The sequence below is a fragment of the Perca fluviatilis genome, chromosome 14 (assembly GCF_010015445.1).
Source record: "Perca fluviatilis chromosome 14, GENO_Pfluv_1.0, whole genome shotgun sequence".
Taxonomy (NCBI): Eukaryota; Metazoa; Chordata; class Actinopteri; order Perciformes; family Percidae; genus Perca; species Perca fluviatilis.
Window position 1 is genome coordinate 11556329 of NC_053125.1, and position 16594 is coordinate 11572922.

General features: G+C 40.2%; 1 protein-coding gene across 2 annotated transcripts in view; it reads left to right on the plus strand.

The window, feature by feature from the left end:
- LOC120573489 (pyruvate carboxylase, mitochondrial-like) overlaps nt 1-16594 on the plus strand; it is a 156925-nt gene that overhangs the window by 20651 nt on the left and 119680 nt on the right. For both annotated transcript variants that reach the window (XM_039823244.1, XM_039823245.1), the window contains exons 5-9: nt 749-914; nt 1278-1423; nt 6487-6604; nt 8221-8288; nt 11244-11327. In XM_039823244.1, the coding sequence (XP_039679178.1) occupies nt 749-914; nt 1278-1423; nt 6487-6604; nt 8221-8288; nt 11244-11327 (582 nt within the window). The remainder of the gene's footprint in view (nt 1-748; nt 915-1277; nt 1424-6486; nt 6605-8220; nt 8289-11243; nt 11328-16594) is intronic.

Sequence of the window (16594 nt, forward strand, 5' to 3'; positions counted from 1 at the left end):
GGTTGTCGTTAGCTTGTGTGTGAATCTTCATCGGTGTGTGTGTGTGTGTGTGTGTGTGTGTGTGTGTGTGAGAGAGTATGTACCTGCTTGTCTATATGTACTTGCTGCATTTTATGTGTGTGTGGCTCCATGCCTCCTCTGGCATGGCAGTAACAGCTCCCTTAACAACGGGACAGCCCATAATTATAGTCCGCCTCGTATCCAAGAGCAGATGGCACATACTGATCTAGAGATGGCTCTATCTGTCAGGCTCGGCAGCTACTGTCTCTCATGCTCTCTCTCGGTGTGTGTGTGTGTGTGTGAATTCTCAGTACCTTCCCCATGACCCTCAAATGATCTGTGCCTGTCTACTCACTCACTTTCCTGCTGGTGTCCATTGAGTAGATGATGATTAAGGCATTTGCAACTAAGACAGAATGAGAACGTATGAGCCCACAGTCTCTTTGGCGTAAGTGACACATCCTTTTCGCTGGCCAGCAGACAGTGTGTGGTAAAGCATGCCGGTTAGGGTGTGTTTGAGTGTGAGATTACTCTTTATTTCCCTCACCAATAGTCGGCCAAATGTTAACCGGGCCTCCACAGTGGCTCTGTATTTACAGAGCGCCTGTTGCTTACATTGGCCTATATTTCCTTTCTCTGTGTGTGTGTGTGTGTGTGTGTGTGTGTGTGTGTGTGTGTGTGTGTGTGTAAAGCCAAACAGGTACAACACACAGAAATATAATGAATGTATCCCTCTCTCACTTCTTAGAACAACAATGTGGATGCCATCCACCCAGGCTACGGTTTCCTCTCCGAGCGGGCAGACTTTGCCCAGGCCTGCGCAGACGCAGGGGTGATGTTCATAGGACCAAGCCCAGAAACGGTCCGCAAGATGGGAGACAAGGTGGAGGCTCGTTCCCTGGCCATCAGTGCAGGTATGGAAGGGGATGACTAGCAAAAATGGGATGAACAATGTCAGGAATGGTCGATTCGGAGAAAGGAAAGTCATAAGTGGAACACCTGCTATATGTGTCATATTATATTACATCATTTATTTTATTTTGGTAATATCAAATAATTGTAGCACTGAGACCAAGACGAGATGATTGTTTGCATCTTTGTGATGCCTGTGGTATGGTTGGTGATGGTGTTTCTCAAAGTTTACACCAAATTTGCCATAAACCCGGGTGCGTCTTGTCATGATGATGACTTATTTCTATAAAGTACCGCATTCGGAATCTTTAATGTAAAACCTTTTGTCACTGATGTTTCCTTTCACTCTACCCACCCCTGTCTAGGTGTACCTGTGGTCCCAGGAACAGAATACCCCATCACCTGCCTGCAGGATGCGCAGGTGTTCACCCAGACGTACGGCTTCCCCATCATCTTCAAAGCAGCCTACGGTGGAGGTGGTCGTGGAATGAGGGTGGTCAGAGAGTATGAGGTGAGCCCGCCAGCCACCGCTGAACACGGTCACTTCTGTGAGAGCTGTAATTTAACAGCTTGCTAACAACATAAATCTTGTCCTGACGTGTGTCTAGCAAAAAGGAAAAACAAACGCAGCTTGATGGCTGGCCAACCCTAATGACACATTTTGGTTTTCATATTCATTAGTTTTCTGTTTGTTTTGAGTGAAGGTGAAATTTCGTGGAAATTACAACCTGGACATTTATCTCTCGGGCTGCCAATCGCCCTGTGTGTTTCATTGTGTGTACTCTGAAATTGCTTCTGTCACTTAGTGAAGCCAGAGTGAGGCTCATTCTCCTGCATCGGTAGAGGCCGTTAAGAAAGCCATGTCTTTCAATATTGTAGCTGTCCAGGGGCCACTTTTCTAATATGCATCTCAATGTGAAGATGATCATAAAACCCTTTACACCATGAGCAATTTTTTTAAGATAACATACCCTAACATACAAAATATAAAGCTCTACATAAACAAATATGATCAGGAGATGGGAAGCTGTAGGCAGGTAATATCACCATCCTCCTCATCTCCCAACTCTCTGCCATATAACGGACAGCAATGATGGGCTGTCACAGTGATGATCACACAACACTGTGATGTAGGCCATAACTGGACTTTTTGGGTAATTTTACTCTATAGTTAATCTATTAAACAATTTTAGTTTTGCTGTTAAATGATGCTAATATGCAATTAGATTAATCCTATCTAGTCAACATGCCACTTTTCTTATCTTTCAGTTTTTCATCACATCTTATTATTTTGCCTGTAATAGCTTGTGTATGTATTAGGGGCGGCACGTTTCACAAAACCTTCGGTTCGTATCAAGGTTTTAGGGTCACAGTTTTCGGTTCTGTACGGTTCTTGTTATTTTTTCTTTAACACTCCAGAAATATACTCAATTTTACTTGATATTTAGCTTAATTACCCACAATGTAGGATACAGTATTAAAACATAGTTATATCATGTAATCATGCACAAACTGAATTTGACTTGACTTTAAGCACATTGTTGGGACCATCTCTGAGGAAAGCTAGGTGAGATTTTGATACAGCAAGAGGGAAGACATTGATGATTTCAACAAGCTTTTCATATATTTGGCAAAAAAAAAGAGTGTATTGCCATCTACAGGAACTTATGTGCCTTTTTAGCAGAAGATTTAAATATTACAGAATATCAATTGAAATTACTTGCATTTATCAAACTGCCAACTTCAGTGTAACTCTTACAAAAATCCTTTTTATAAAAGAAAAAGAGAGGAACTCTTAAAGCTCAGTCTTTTGAATAAGTCAGAATACGTTAAACATTTTTATTTATTTTTTTAAATAAAAAGGAAACTTGTTTTGGGGAGAATAAAATGACTCTAAGCTGAGTTTTCCTGGTAACCTTACCAAAAAGGCAGGATGCTGCAAATGTTGGTATAATATGAAAATGGCTGGTGGATTTAAGACAAAAAATAATAATTTATGAATGAATCAAATTTGAACATGTTTGTCAGTGGCTTGTTGATCTTTACATTGTTAATTTCATATCCTGGCCACACACACATTCATACAGTTTGATAAAGTACTTATTGGACTTTAACTTATCATTGCACTTACAATAACGAGCGTAGCTGTCCTCAATTCAGGTCATCCTGTGTGTGTGTGTGTGTGTGTGTGTGTGTGTGTGTGTGTGTGTGTGTGTGTGTGTGTGTGTGTGTGTGTGTGTGTGTGTGTGTGTGTGTGTGTGTGTGTGTGTGTGTGTGTGTGTGTGTGTGTGTGTGTGGCAGAGAGCCGACAGGATTGAAACAGCAGCCGCTTCAGCAGTTTTAGAGTGAAAAACAACGCAGCGTACATTGATGTTAAAATGTATACAGGTTGGCAGGACGGTCTAAAATGTTGTGCATGGTCTTTCGCTGTACGTTTTGTTGGTAACTTGTCCACACCTCTTCTTTCGCGCGAAAGGGAAACCCACTGTCTGAGGTAACATATGGGCATGAGGCTACATTGTGCATGCGTCGAACCGTGCGACGCACACACGCTTCGAACCGAGACAAGCGGACCGAACGGTTCGGATGTTTTTTCATGAACCGTGCCACCCCTAGTATGTATGTATTTGTATTGGTTGTAAAATATCGGGTTTCTGATGAAAGTCTCTTATAGAAATAATAATTTTCCCCTCTGCCAACTGTCGAAGCCTATGCGATTAGCCACATTTTAGAATGCAGGCTTGCTCTACTTTTTCGCCAGCATCTACTTCAAACAACAGGAAGGATAAAGGCACACTTTGTCTTCTGTGTATATAGTCCAGAAAACTAAAAACTGACTGTAAGAGGCTAAGTGTGGTGATGGTCTGGATATACAATGCTTCTGTTGTTTGTTTCATCTATGTTGATTATGCTATGTGTTGATAGAAGAGTTAGATGAGTCCAGTCACTTAAAACATATCTATGTACATATCTATCTACTGTTGAGCATGGACAGCCAGCAGCTGTTCACTCACTGCAAGTGTTGTGTTGGGCGATGCTTGTGAAAAATTCAGAATGATGTTGAATTTTAACCTCCAAGAAAAACACTCTTAACCTCTGTTGCTTGTTATTGGAAACTGGGCCAAGCAGGTCCAATAATACTGTTTAAACCTGCAATGGTTCAATAATAGGTTAATTTGGATTTATTGTACATTATTAATGGTAGAATAAAAGCAACAGTGTCCACAGAACATCAATACACGAAAAAGGGTTTATTTTTCTGTAGTGGATGATTTTATCCAAAATATGTGTTTCAAAGGGAAAATGAAGTCCCGTACGCCCATAGACACCAGGAAGTGGCAAGTTGTCACCCCTTATTATTTTAATCGAGGCCTGGCAGCAACTTTCTGTCTCATGCCAGCAGTAGTGGGGCCACTGGAGGGTGTGTGTGTAGTTGCTGCCCATGTGAACCCCCCCCCGTCAGCCCGTCAGCCTCTCAGGTCCCATGTCAAACTTTTTCAGCAAGCAGCTGGTTATGTCCATTTAGATAGAAGAGGGCACAGATCAGTGGTGAATCAGAGCTGCACAGAGCATTGCCACCTCCTCACCCTTCATGGCTGGTAGCATTTACTGTTATTTATGTCTTCTTTGCTTCGGCTTTTAAAAAACAAAACAAAGTATCTAAAGTCACAACGAATACGGTCATGCAAATCCTCACTAACTTTCTTTTCCTTCCCGAAATACCAATTCCTTTCAAATGGTTATCCTCACTTTCAAATTTAAATATGTGCAAATTAAGATGCTTTGGTTATTAATTTCCTTTGAACGGTTACCATATTATTGGTAGGGTAGCCCTACTGGCTGTGACCTTTGATCCTGATAAATGCGTCACATTTGAAACGACTGCTCTATGCCAGCAACAGCAGCTCTACACCCTAACTCACTGATCCACACAAGGAATAGCAGTGTTGGGTTGTACTGTAGTCATTGAGCCTCACAAGTATGAGGACGTATGGAACGTATGACCTTTTCGGAGTTGTACTCCAGACTAATTAATTAGCTGTTGACATTTCTAGTTATTCAGTTGAGTCACAGGGGCCTCAGCAGCTCCAGCTAGTATGATGTGAGGAAATTGTAAAGAGGTTTCTTTGCACTGTTGGGACCCCAAGCAACAATGCGTAGGTTGCCTTTTTATTCCATTAAGGCCAGCTCGTTGGTCATTTGTATGCTGAATTAACAGGATAACTATTCTCAACACATTGTAGGTTGAGATGAGTATGTTTACTGAAAAGCAAGGCAGAATTAAAGTGCCAGATTTTTGCTCCGAGAATGGCGTGATGTGCTTTCCCAAAGAGTAAAAGTAGAAGAGAACGGCACGTATCAAAGCTCCAGTGGCCGAAGCTGACAGACGGCCTGAACTGATGTGGAAGGAGTACAAATGGAAATCTGCAAACTTTGAGTCTTTCAAAAGTCTTTTCTGTCAATTACAGAATAGAGGTGAACCAATGATTTGACAACTTTGCTTGGTGTGTGACTTTAAATTCCTTTTCACAATACTTTGTAGATTCTTTGACAATGGGGGGGAAAAGGAACAGAAAAATTAAGATTGCACCGTTGACCGGTTGATTTATCGTCTAATGTATGACAAATGATCAGAAACAAAGGTTGTGCTTTTCTTGTTCTTTATAATAGAATTATAATACACAATCATGATTATGTAGTGTATGTGTAAATCACTGAATATCCCTCTCTGAGTGGCATGAACCGTGCATTGACGGTTTTATTTTTATTTTTTTATACCATTTTGAGGCCACTGTCTTGCTCTTCGGGAATTGTTGGGGCTTTGTAAATTATAGTGTGTGGTCTAGACCTACTCTATCAGTAAAGTGTCTTGAGATAACTCTTGTGATTTGATACTATAAATACAATTGAATTGAGGCCTCCTTACTTGGTCTGGTAGGACCATCCAGGCACTGACATTTTTATTTAATTTTTTTACACACCTTGGTACAGTTTCTGGTCAGTCTCTTAAATGGATGCTTTCCATTCATGCCATGTTTTGCGCGGTTTTCTGAGAAGCTAGTTTTGCCTCCAAGAGCATCTTTTCTCAAGGCTATGAGATGACAGATGAGGATGGGCTCCAGTACCCTCTCCTGAGGCATGATTGTGACTCACTCTTTCCCCAATAGAGGAGACTGGATGGGCTGGTAGGGCTGGCCGGACGTCACAGACTGACAAACACAAATTGTGTCATGACCTCCAGCATGCTCGGTCGTGACCACAGCCGGGTCCGAGTCTGAGATGTCGTGTACAGTCTTGCTCCCTAAGGGGGTGTAAACATTTGTGTCAAAAGAAAGGAAAAAACAAACTGCAAATACTGCACCTCATGTGAATGAAAAGACAATACAATAGATTACAACATAATTAAGTTATATTAAATAAAACGGACCTGATGCACCGATGAAATGACATTTGAAATATAGTCTGTGCTGCACCAAAACCCTTAAACCATACACATTCTTTGCTCTGACTATCTTGCTTCGGAATAGCCGCTCTAACACAGACATGTATGGATTTTTTTTTCTCGTCTGTCAGGAACTTGAGGAGAATTACCAGCGGGCCTACTCTGAAGCCCTGGCGGCTTTCGGGAACGGATCGCTGTTTGTTGAGAAATTTATTGAAAAGCCAAGACACATTGAAGTACAGATCCTCGGTAAGTGCATTTACGACTTCCTTTGTGTTTGCATTGAACTTGTCCATTTTCTTTTGTGTTTTCTAGTTTATCTGAATTGATCCAAGTTCATTAAGAAAGCTAGATGCATACAAGCCATTGAACTCGGCGGTATTGCTCAGGGAGAAAGAGAGAAGGCTGAACAATGAGAGTGAACGAGCTTTATTGGCCAGCAGAGGATTCTCTTCCAGCCATTTTATTTCTTCTCATTATAGTGAACGTAACTCTACCACTACTCATTCAATATTGTAGAACTGACATTCAACACAGACACTTACAGGAAGTCTGTCTGCAGTTTGAACATTATACTGGACAGATACATGTGAATGTGTATTTGTGCCTGCATGTTCCAGTGTACTGTAAGTTTCTCACGTTATCAGGTTTGCATCATCGGTCTGTGGTTTGGGCCCGATGTGTTTGTGTGTTGTCTGTGCCTGTTTCAGCGTCTACCTTGTTGTAGTTCTACGTGTGTGTGGTCACTGTGATTAATTACTGTCTTTAGGGTGTGCAAGGGATTTTGTGAATTATCTGTTAAAAGCCATGACCGGTATTACCAGGGCACCGCATGTGATTTAGAAATTAACCCCCCACGTCTGTGCGGCGCATTCGCATAGGATACACCAAGACTGTCTTTTACTCAAATTTACTGTAATTGAGAACACAACTTTTGGTAAACACAATGTTTTGTGGTGGCTGTACTTTTTTCATTATCACACATTTCTCTGGCCAGTCTTTTGCTGGACTTGTCGCACATTAAAGTACTTAATTTTAGTAGGCTGTTGTGGGGACCCTTACCTATGGTGTAGTCCAAAATGCTACCAAAACGTAGCTGACCGATGCCTTGCGCCCCCATCTGTCACATGATATTCACACATCAGCGTGTGTCTTTTCATGCTGTATACAGATTGGTTGGTTTAAAGCTTTAATGCATAATGTTTTTTAACGTCCGTTACATTGAAGCCATTGCCAAATGAGTAGATACAAAGATAATTAAGACTATCGGCTCCACACAGCTCTCTCTGTATTTCTCAGTATGGCTATGTTCAGAAGATTGTGGCGTCTGGTGACTTTTGTGCGCAGAAACTCGAGTGAAGATAATTACCTCTTCTGAAGAGTGCATCATGTGTTATCCTCAGTGTCCTCCTTGTGAACTGCGTGGGGGGGGGAGGGGTGGGGGTGGTGCACGATCATGGAAGGCTTGTATCATGTGGACACGCTGACTTCATGGGGGAGACAGAAACTTCGCACTATAGCTTTAAAGTTGTGGGTTTTAGCAGCAGTCACAGTGAGAATTTGGTCCTGAATTTCTGACACTGAATTAGTATGATCCGAATTATGATGATCTGTCTTTGGTTGCCAAATATGTAAACCTGAAACCGTTAGACATGTCTCACAGTGAATTTAGGACTAATGAATGCTTCTTTCACTCCTCCTTTACTCAAATTCAACCAGACTATTCAACCCACTCCTGTTCTCTTCATACCCCTGATTATCTTGTAATTTTCTTTGTTCATTTAATTTTCTCACCTCTCTCTCTCTCTCTCTCTCTCTCTCTCTCTCTCTCTCTCTCTCTCTCTCTCTCTCCCCCCCTCCCACAGGCGATAAATATGGTAATGTCATCCACCTCTATGAGAGAGACTGCTCCATTCAGCGGAGACACCAAAAGGTGAAGTCCCCATTTAAAAATTCATCCAACCCCAATTTAATGTTTGTAATCTTCATTGCCTTTCTGCTGTATTACCTAGATTAGTATGAAGTGGATGGTGTTGGTGGGTGGGCACAGAGATGTTCACAAGTCATTTTTTGGAAGTCCAAGTCGAGTCTCAAGTCTTTGAGCTCGAGGTCAAGTCTCAAGTCTGTGGACATCTGATCTGTCCCTAACACTGTATTGTTAAATCTTATGAATTCAAAGCATGTCCTGTAGCTACCATCCATACAGTAATAGTATCAAAATCAGTTGTAGGATAACTTTACGGGGTCTACTGCAATGCAATCTGAAGAAACACAAATTAAGAACTCTGTTTCAATTTCATAATTATATTTTTCAACATTTTGGTATCTGCACCAAAGAATACATGTTTGTCTGTGTTAACTAACTGGCTGTAAAGCCCAACCTCGTCATGCATTACATTTTTCAGTGTTCAAAGGTTGAGGGAAACATCTATATTGAAAGTTAATACACCAACCATGGTGCAACATACTTTCCGTATTGCTATTTAACAACAACCAGGTGAAATATTAACCTAAGTCTGTCACATCCTATAGATACAACTATAAAGGTACAATTTGCCTGTTCCCAGCATTAGCACAACACTTTGCAATGGTTAGCTTGTTACCTGTGACGATATATGCTAAATGTAACGTCTCTTTCACATTAGCAAGTGACTGACCTATCTGGGTGCGTTTTGAGATGCCTGAAGTTCAACATTGTTGATCCGGGAGGACTTGGTGTCGCCATAGTCAATGCATTTTTTTATATGTGAGTGCGCGCACATAGGCATAGCGTTACGTTGCACATTAGGCAAAGGGCAGGGGACATGCAGCTCGTCATACGTTATCCCAACATATATGCGCCAATAAAAGAAAATAAAAAATACATGATTGAATTTAGATTTAAAAAACAATAATTGCATGAAAACATGTTTTTGACGAGTCTCGATTCTTTTGGGTCGAGTCGCAAGTCCAAGTCTGAAGTCACGGTTTGTGCGACTCGAGTCCGAGTCTCAGACTCGAGTCCCCATCTCTGGGCGGGCAAACAAAGATCATAAGCAGGAGTCACAGTTGCAAGCAACTTTGTCTACAGAATATACAAAAGGCTGTAGTATTTTATTTCCCTCTTTAGGTAACCCTGAGTACCACATGAGAGGGAAAATTTAAATTGTCATCTAGTCACTCAATATAACAATGCTTTCGTCAGAGGAAGCTAATTACCTTGTGTAAAATTTCATTACATATTGTCACCTCAAAGCAGTTTCAATCATGTTTTTTTTTTTTTTTATCACTTTCTTCCGTTCCCTTTTAATCAAATTATAGATGATAATCATATTAGAGGCTCTGTTCATGCCATCGCTGCTGCTCTTTGATTTTGTGAGACTTAATCTGCCTTTGCCCTTAATCATAGATCTTTTTGAATCTCAGAAACAAGAATAGTTGCTTGTTGAAATGGATTAGGGATGGTTGAGGCACTGATAGGATTTTTTTTTTTTTTTTTCCTCTCACTTTTGTCTGTCTTGGAAGTGCAATTCATACTTGGAGAGGTTCTTATGGGGGGGGGGGGTGAATAAGATTCGATAAAACTCTAAATTGAGTTCTTGCGATTTCTTAGTTGTTTTAAAAAAAAAAAAAAAAAAAAAAAAAAAAATCTGTCCCTTTGTTTTGAACTGGATTCAATTTCTTTTGGATGGGTTGACTTGTTTGATGCAGTGGAATGAAACCGATCAGCATCCAACATGAACTCCACCCACCCAGCAGCCATGGCAAGACCAAATGGAAGGCTTCAAATTATTCACTTTATCTGTTTTGCTGACGTTCAAGTGACACATACTGTATCAAACTGATGGCTACTGCAGGAAAAATGAAAACAAATTATAGTACAGTATTTTACTAAATGTTAGTAGGAAGCTAACTAAGTCTGTGGTACTTTTACTGTTGTGAACTGAGAGACATTTTGAATAGTTTGCCGTTTTCCCCCTTTTTTTTTTTTTTTTTTTTTCTTTTTTACACTTTTTTTTTTACCCCCCCCCCAATAAATTTAATTTTTTTTTTTAAAAAAAAAAACTACACTTTTTTTTTTTTCTTCATCCACCAAAAATCTTGCTATTTATTTTTAAAAAAAAAAAAAAAAAAAAAAAAAAAAAATTTTTTTTTCTTTTTTTTTTTGAAGTGTGGTTGTATGAGATATTTACCCATATTCCATGTAATGCACCTACAGTAGATTATATATATCAACCTAAAAAAACACCCACCTGTCAGAAATGGCTGTGTGGCGGCAAGGCAAAGCGCAAACAATATTGTAAATATAGCATTTGCTAAAACTGATATTGATTTACAGTATTTAGGTGGTTCTATTTTTAGGTGGCTAAAATGTTTAGCTGGTGCCCCCGTCTACAGCAGTACAATGCTTAGCTTCCGTGCCTGTCCTCCTGTCTTCTTCTCCAAACTGGGGACTATGGAAAAGTAGCTCATGCAACCCCACTTTAAAAAATCCAAACAATACCTTCAAATATAAGGGATGTAGGCATAGCGTGGCTTTTCAGACTACTTTAACTATTGTGTGTTAGCACTGTCTATGCATTTTAAATTAAAATGTTAATGCCGTGGCACATTAATATGATTTGAGGTTTGATGTGTCAAAAGCAGCACTAACGTCCAATATAATTTGTGCATTTCCAGCCTCGATGTCAGCCTAAATGAATAAAAACTGACAAAATGTTTTAGTTTTTATGCAGATGCTACCATAAGTGTCAAAAAGAATTAATGACGCTGTTCGAGGTGCAGGATCCGTACGGGTCGATCCTTTGGGTTGAAATATGTAAATATCATTATGACCGTTTACTGCATTTGTACTCTCATAGTGCTGTGGTCGCGGTGGCATTATCAATAAAATCCTATTGTTTTGAAGGTTGTGGAGATTGCACCTGCTTTCCAACTGGATCCTCATCTGAGAGACCGACTCCACGCTGATGCTGTCAACCTCGCCAAACTGGTACGTTTGTGTCTTTTTGTGTTGAAGCCAATACCAGTCAGCCACAAAGCTTGTTTGATTCTTGTGGTTTCTTCCCCCTTTTTTATATTTCAATGTCATACAGGGATTTCCCCAAGGTTTAGATCAACTAGACCATTTCATTTAATCAGGGAAAATGCTCCTGTATGAATGGAAAGATTAAAAAAAAGTCAAGACCATACCCCTACTTAATCATTAAGTGTACAATATGAATAGCCATGAATTAAAATAGTGGTAAATATTCATGTGACTGTGCCATGATAAGGCAGCTTATTCACTAGGAAGCAGTAATTCCTCTGTTGTCAAGGCAGGTATGAATTTGCAGTGTTAAACAGTTTTGAACACTTGTCAAATAAGTTGGTAGACTTGAGGAGAAATTGCTCACTAACTGAAAAAGCTTTCCTGGCGAGGACACTCGAGCATTGGGTTGTATTTAGCAAGTCTGAGCAAATTCCCAATGCTATCCATTTTTCTGCCTATAATTGGTTTGCAAAACAACTGGAGTTCGTCCCAGGAATTTGAATGCGCTATCTACCTGTGATTCGAGTGAGGGTGCCAAACTGTGAAAATGAAAATGCAATTTGAAAATAGATGTCAACAGACAGTAGATGCAATTCCGGAAATGAGCGTTTGAACAGTTTTTGAGTGCAGTTGTCGAGGCCCATTTTATGACTATTGTCACCAAGTGTGCACTCTTTGCCTAGGTACAAAAATGCAAACGCATTCCCTGCAAAGTGAAAGCTTGCCTTGTGTTTAGCCTTCTAAAATCATTCATATCCCAGTTGGTCTGGCTTAAGCGTTGCCGAAAAGTTGGCTCAACTATGACAGCATCACTTAAAAGTCAAGCCTCATCTCTCAGAGGAGATTTCAAGTAATGGCCTTTTCAGGTAATGGCCCAGTTGAGGAATGGATAGAAGTGGAGAGGGAAGAGTGAGAAGAGGAGGATGGAGACAAGGATGGTGATTTGCTACAGAAATGACCTTGATGATACTGATGTGGTTAAATGAGAGAGAGGGATAGCAACTTTATGCGAGACTCGTAATGTGACCTTGCTTCAGTACTGATTCTTTTTTTTTCTGCAGTAATATAACCATAGCATCACCCAGCTCGTCCACTTAAAGTGACGAATCACGTCTCCTTGTGTGCGTTTTTAAAAGCGGCAGGAGCTGCAAGCTCTTGCCCATGACTTTTCTCTGCATCTTTTCTCTCCATTTGGAGCAGGAGACTGATGTCACTCTTCAAACTGCAATGTGTGGATGCCCGTTACCAACAAGATTACAGCACGCATGCACGCTCACACACACCCGTTTACTATTCTTGAGAGGACCTCGAGTGACTCAGTACAAGGACACGTTTCAGCTCTGTCACACAGGCACCACTGCAACGTGCTGTCGGTGTGAGAGCGCTTACTGTTGTGGTTGTTTGCGGGATGATTTTCTCCTGTTTCCAAACAGTTTTCGTCAAGCTCTATTTGCCGCCAGATTTCAGGGTTTACTTCACATTTCATACATACAAACTTGGCATTATTGCTTTTATAAATAACATATTTAATTTCTTGTCAAGGCTGTGTGCTCAATCTCCAACTAAAATGTACAAGATGGACAAAAGGGAGGCTCCTTTTTTGTAAATATTAAAATATTAACTTATAAAGCACACATATAATTAATAGTTTAGAAGATGATAGTCTACAACAGCCAAGTACCCCCTGAACAGCACAACATATTTGTCTGATTTAAAAACTGAAAAACACTTGAATTCCATTTCAAATGTATAGAATCCATCACTAAATTCATTCATTATTATAATAATATAATTAGGAATTATGCATAAGAAAATCTTACCTACCCCCTGCAGTACTCCAAAGTACCCCTACGGGTTATATTACTCCCATTTGAGAAACACTGGTTTACAACAATAATAGACAATAAACGGGCGCCCAGATAGCTCAGTTGGTAGAGCGGGCCCCCATATATAGAGGTTTACTCCTCGACGCAACGGGCCCGGGTTCGACTCCGACCTGCGGCCCTTTGCTGCATGTCAATACCCCTCCCCTCTCTCCCCTTTCATTTCTTCAGCTGTCCTGTCAATAAAGCCCTAAAAATGCCCAAAAAATTATCTAAAAAAAAAAAAAAAAGAGACAATAAACAAGGTGCAGGGTCAATTAAAGCAGGCATAATGTGTGTTTAAGTTACAGGAAGGTATTTTCTTTTTTTCTTTTTTTTTTTTTTTTAGATGAAATCGCAGATTATTGCATGAGATCTCTGCACTAACTGTAAAATCAGTCTCTCTTAGAGCTTTTGGCACTGGAGTTGTCGCACGTATAGTAATACAGACCTGTATAAGAAGACACACACACACACACACACACACACACACACACACACACACACACACACACACACACACACACACACACACACACACACACACACACACACACACAGGATCAAACGTGCAGCATTTGCAGATGATCACCAGGGGTCTCACTTTCTCCCGGCATCACCCTCCATTTTTTTTCTTGTTTCAAACCCCCACCACCCACCCACCCCTGAAGTCCTTGCATTTCACTGCCATGTGTTTTGTCCCCGTAGTGAAGGCTTCCACTTCAGAGCTGAACCCAGCTCTCACTGCAGGTATTGAAACCTGCTCCCTGAGCAACGCTGAGGCTGAATTTTGGTACTTAGTTGGTGTGTGTGTGTGTGTGTGTGTGTGTGTGTGTGTGTGTGTGTGTGTGTGTGTGTGTGTGAGACAGTGCAAGGCAACATCTATTTTTAATGTGTTGTGGGGTCCTTATAGAATAGAAAATGATGGAGATGGTACTGCGCTTATTCCCTGTACACAAACACACACATTAACAGGAACATGTTGTTGTCTCAAATGGCCATTTTTCCATAGTTTGCTATTCTTGTGAAGACATCCAGGCTCCAACTCTTTTAGTACTGCACTCAAAGGTAGGTGCTCAGCCACTGTAATGTGTGCAGTCCGATTTGCAGTGTAATTAGAGACTTTTAATTTTAATCAGCAGCTCATTGGAATGTAATGGCATAGTGTTCGGGACATTAAACTGCTATTGTATCACATGTGCACACATACGGTCTCTCCTGTGTTTGCTTGCATCTACACACCAGATTGCACCACAAAAAGTGTAAAACACGTTTTGTGTACACATAGAAAGATATTTTTAAAAAAAAAAAAAAAAAAAAAAAACCCACAAAACCCCCCCCCCCCCTCCCCCCCCCCCCCCCCCCCCCTCCCCCCCCCCCCCTTCCTCCCCCCCCCCCCCCCCCCCCCCCCCCCCCCCCCATGTTTGCTGGGCAACACTGACGGCTGAAGGAAGTTACTTCAGCTCTTGGTATTATGATATTGTCAAATGACCCTTTTATGCTGTTATGTGTCATCTGCTGCTCAAACAGCTGATTTTGGATACTTGTTTTGTTTTTCTCTCGCTTCAGCCCTCTGCTTGTCTGGCTGCCATGTCTTTGCTTTGTAGCCTTTGTGTCTTCAGGGAAAGCACTATGGCTGACATTTAACCAACACATGCAATATCTAGCCGGTCCTGATTAGTTTTATTAATGATGCAGTGTAAGGTTTTCATAATCAGTGAGTGATTGGACCACTGATTGGGTGCTTCATTGCTTGCTTATTCATCGATGTGCTGCATCTGATAGTTTCTGTTCTTTTAATACCTCTTTGATATCTTTGTTGCTTTGCGGCAGTTAAAGGGGGGGTTTTATCTGCAGTGGGTTGAGAAGGTTTTAATGCACCAGTCTGGAATAGAGCGATTCATTTTTTAAATCTCGATTAATCGCTGGATTTCTATAGTTAATCGTGATTAATCGCATGTTTTATCACGTGATTAAAATTCTATTTTGCATTTCAGAATGTTTTTTAAGTACATATTAACAATGGAAAGCAATTCTTACAAGTGTATCTTGATTGGGAATCAAATGAATGCAAAGAAAGTGACTTTATGAACTTGATTTTAAAATTTGTATATGTTATTTTATTTAGTGTAAACAAAAGAAAAATGTGTGAATCTAGTCACACATTTGAATCTAGAGTCAATATTAGGGTTGGATATTGTTTGGTTTGGATACCGGTGCTAAAGCGGTACTTTTAAAACAGTACCGGTACCTTATTAACGATGCCTGAACCAATATTTTTTAAGAAAGTAAAAAAAAAAGAAGGGCACTAAACAACAGTTGGCGAAATTAAAGAACGGCTTGTTTATTGCTAAGGCCATATGGTCAAAATTAAATGATTTAATAATAATGTAATCACTATAACAATAACTTATTTCACTAGTAACTACAGGTCCGCTGCAACTCTGTTCTTTTAAATCAAAGAAAAAGACCTATCTTTTTGATGTTGCATTTCTTTAAATAACTGTTCATTTGTTATACTAAAGTTACATTGTTGAAACTGTATGACATTCTATATAAGCATATAAAGAGAAATTCCTATTTTATCTGCTTTTATAGGTTTTAACGGTTTTAACTGCTGTTTAATGTTTAATTTCTTATACTGCACTGTAACTTTTATTCTCGTATTTTATCGGTTTTGAATTATTTTTTTTTTTATGTAAAGCACTTTGAATTGCACTGTTGCTGAAATGTGCTATACAAATAAAGCTGCCTTGCCTAGTAAATAGCTGTTGAATGACAAAAACAACCACCAGATGGGAAAAGGGCATTTAACAATAACTTTGATTGCACCACGAGTTTCATTGAGCGCACAGTCTGTATTTTTCCAACAACGGCAGCTGCAGATTGTTACATCCCGGTGTCGGAATCCTCTACAGTGAAATACAGACAAACTTTACACCGCTTAGTGTTAGTGCTGTCAGCATTGTAACCGTGTTTAATCCAGCTACTAGCTAGCGGTAGGCTAACGTTCGTTACTGTTGAGTGTAGGGTTAACTAGCGTCACGTGCAGCAATGTTCCTGTTGCCTGTAACGTCTGTTTCAGAGCATCAGAGAGAAGCGCAGGTACCGTATTTTCCGGACTATAAGTCGCTCTGGAGTATAAGTCGCATCAGTCAAAAAAATGTGTCATGAAGAGGAAAAAAAACATAAGTCGCACCGGACTATAAGTCGCATTTATTTAGTATTTTTTTTTTTTCTTCATCTGTCAACTACACAATAGCACACAGAACAGGCTGAATACGGTAGGTGTCCGGTATGTTAACGTAACACATTAACAGTTATTGAACTATACAATAGCACACAGAACAACTAGCTACCAGGGCG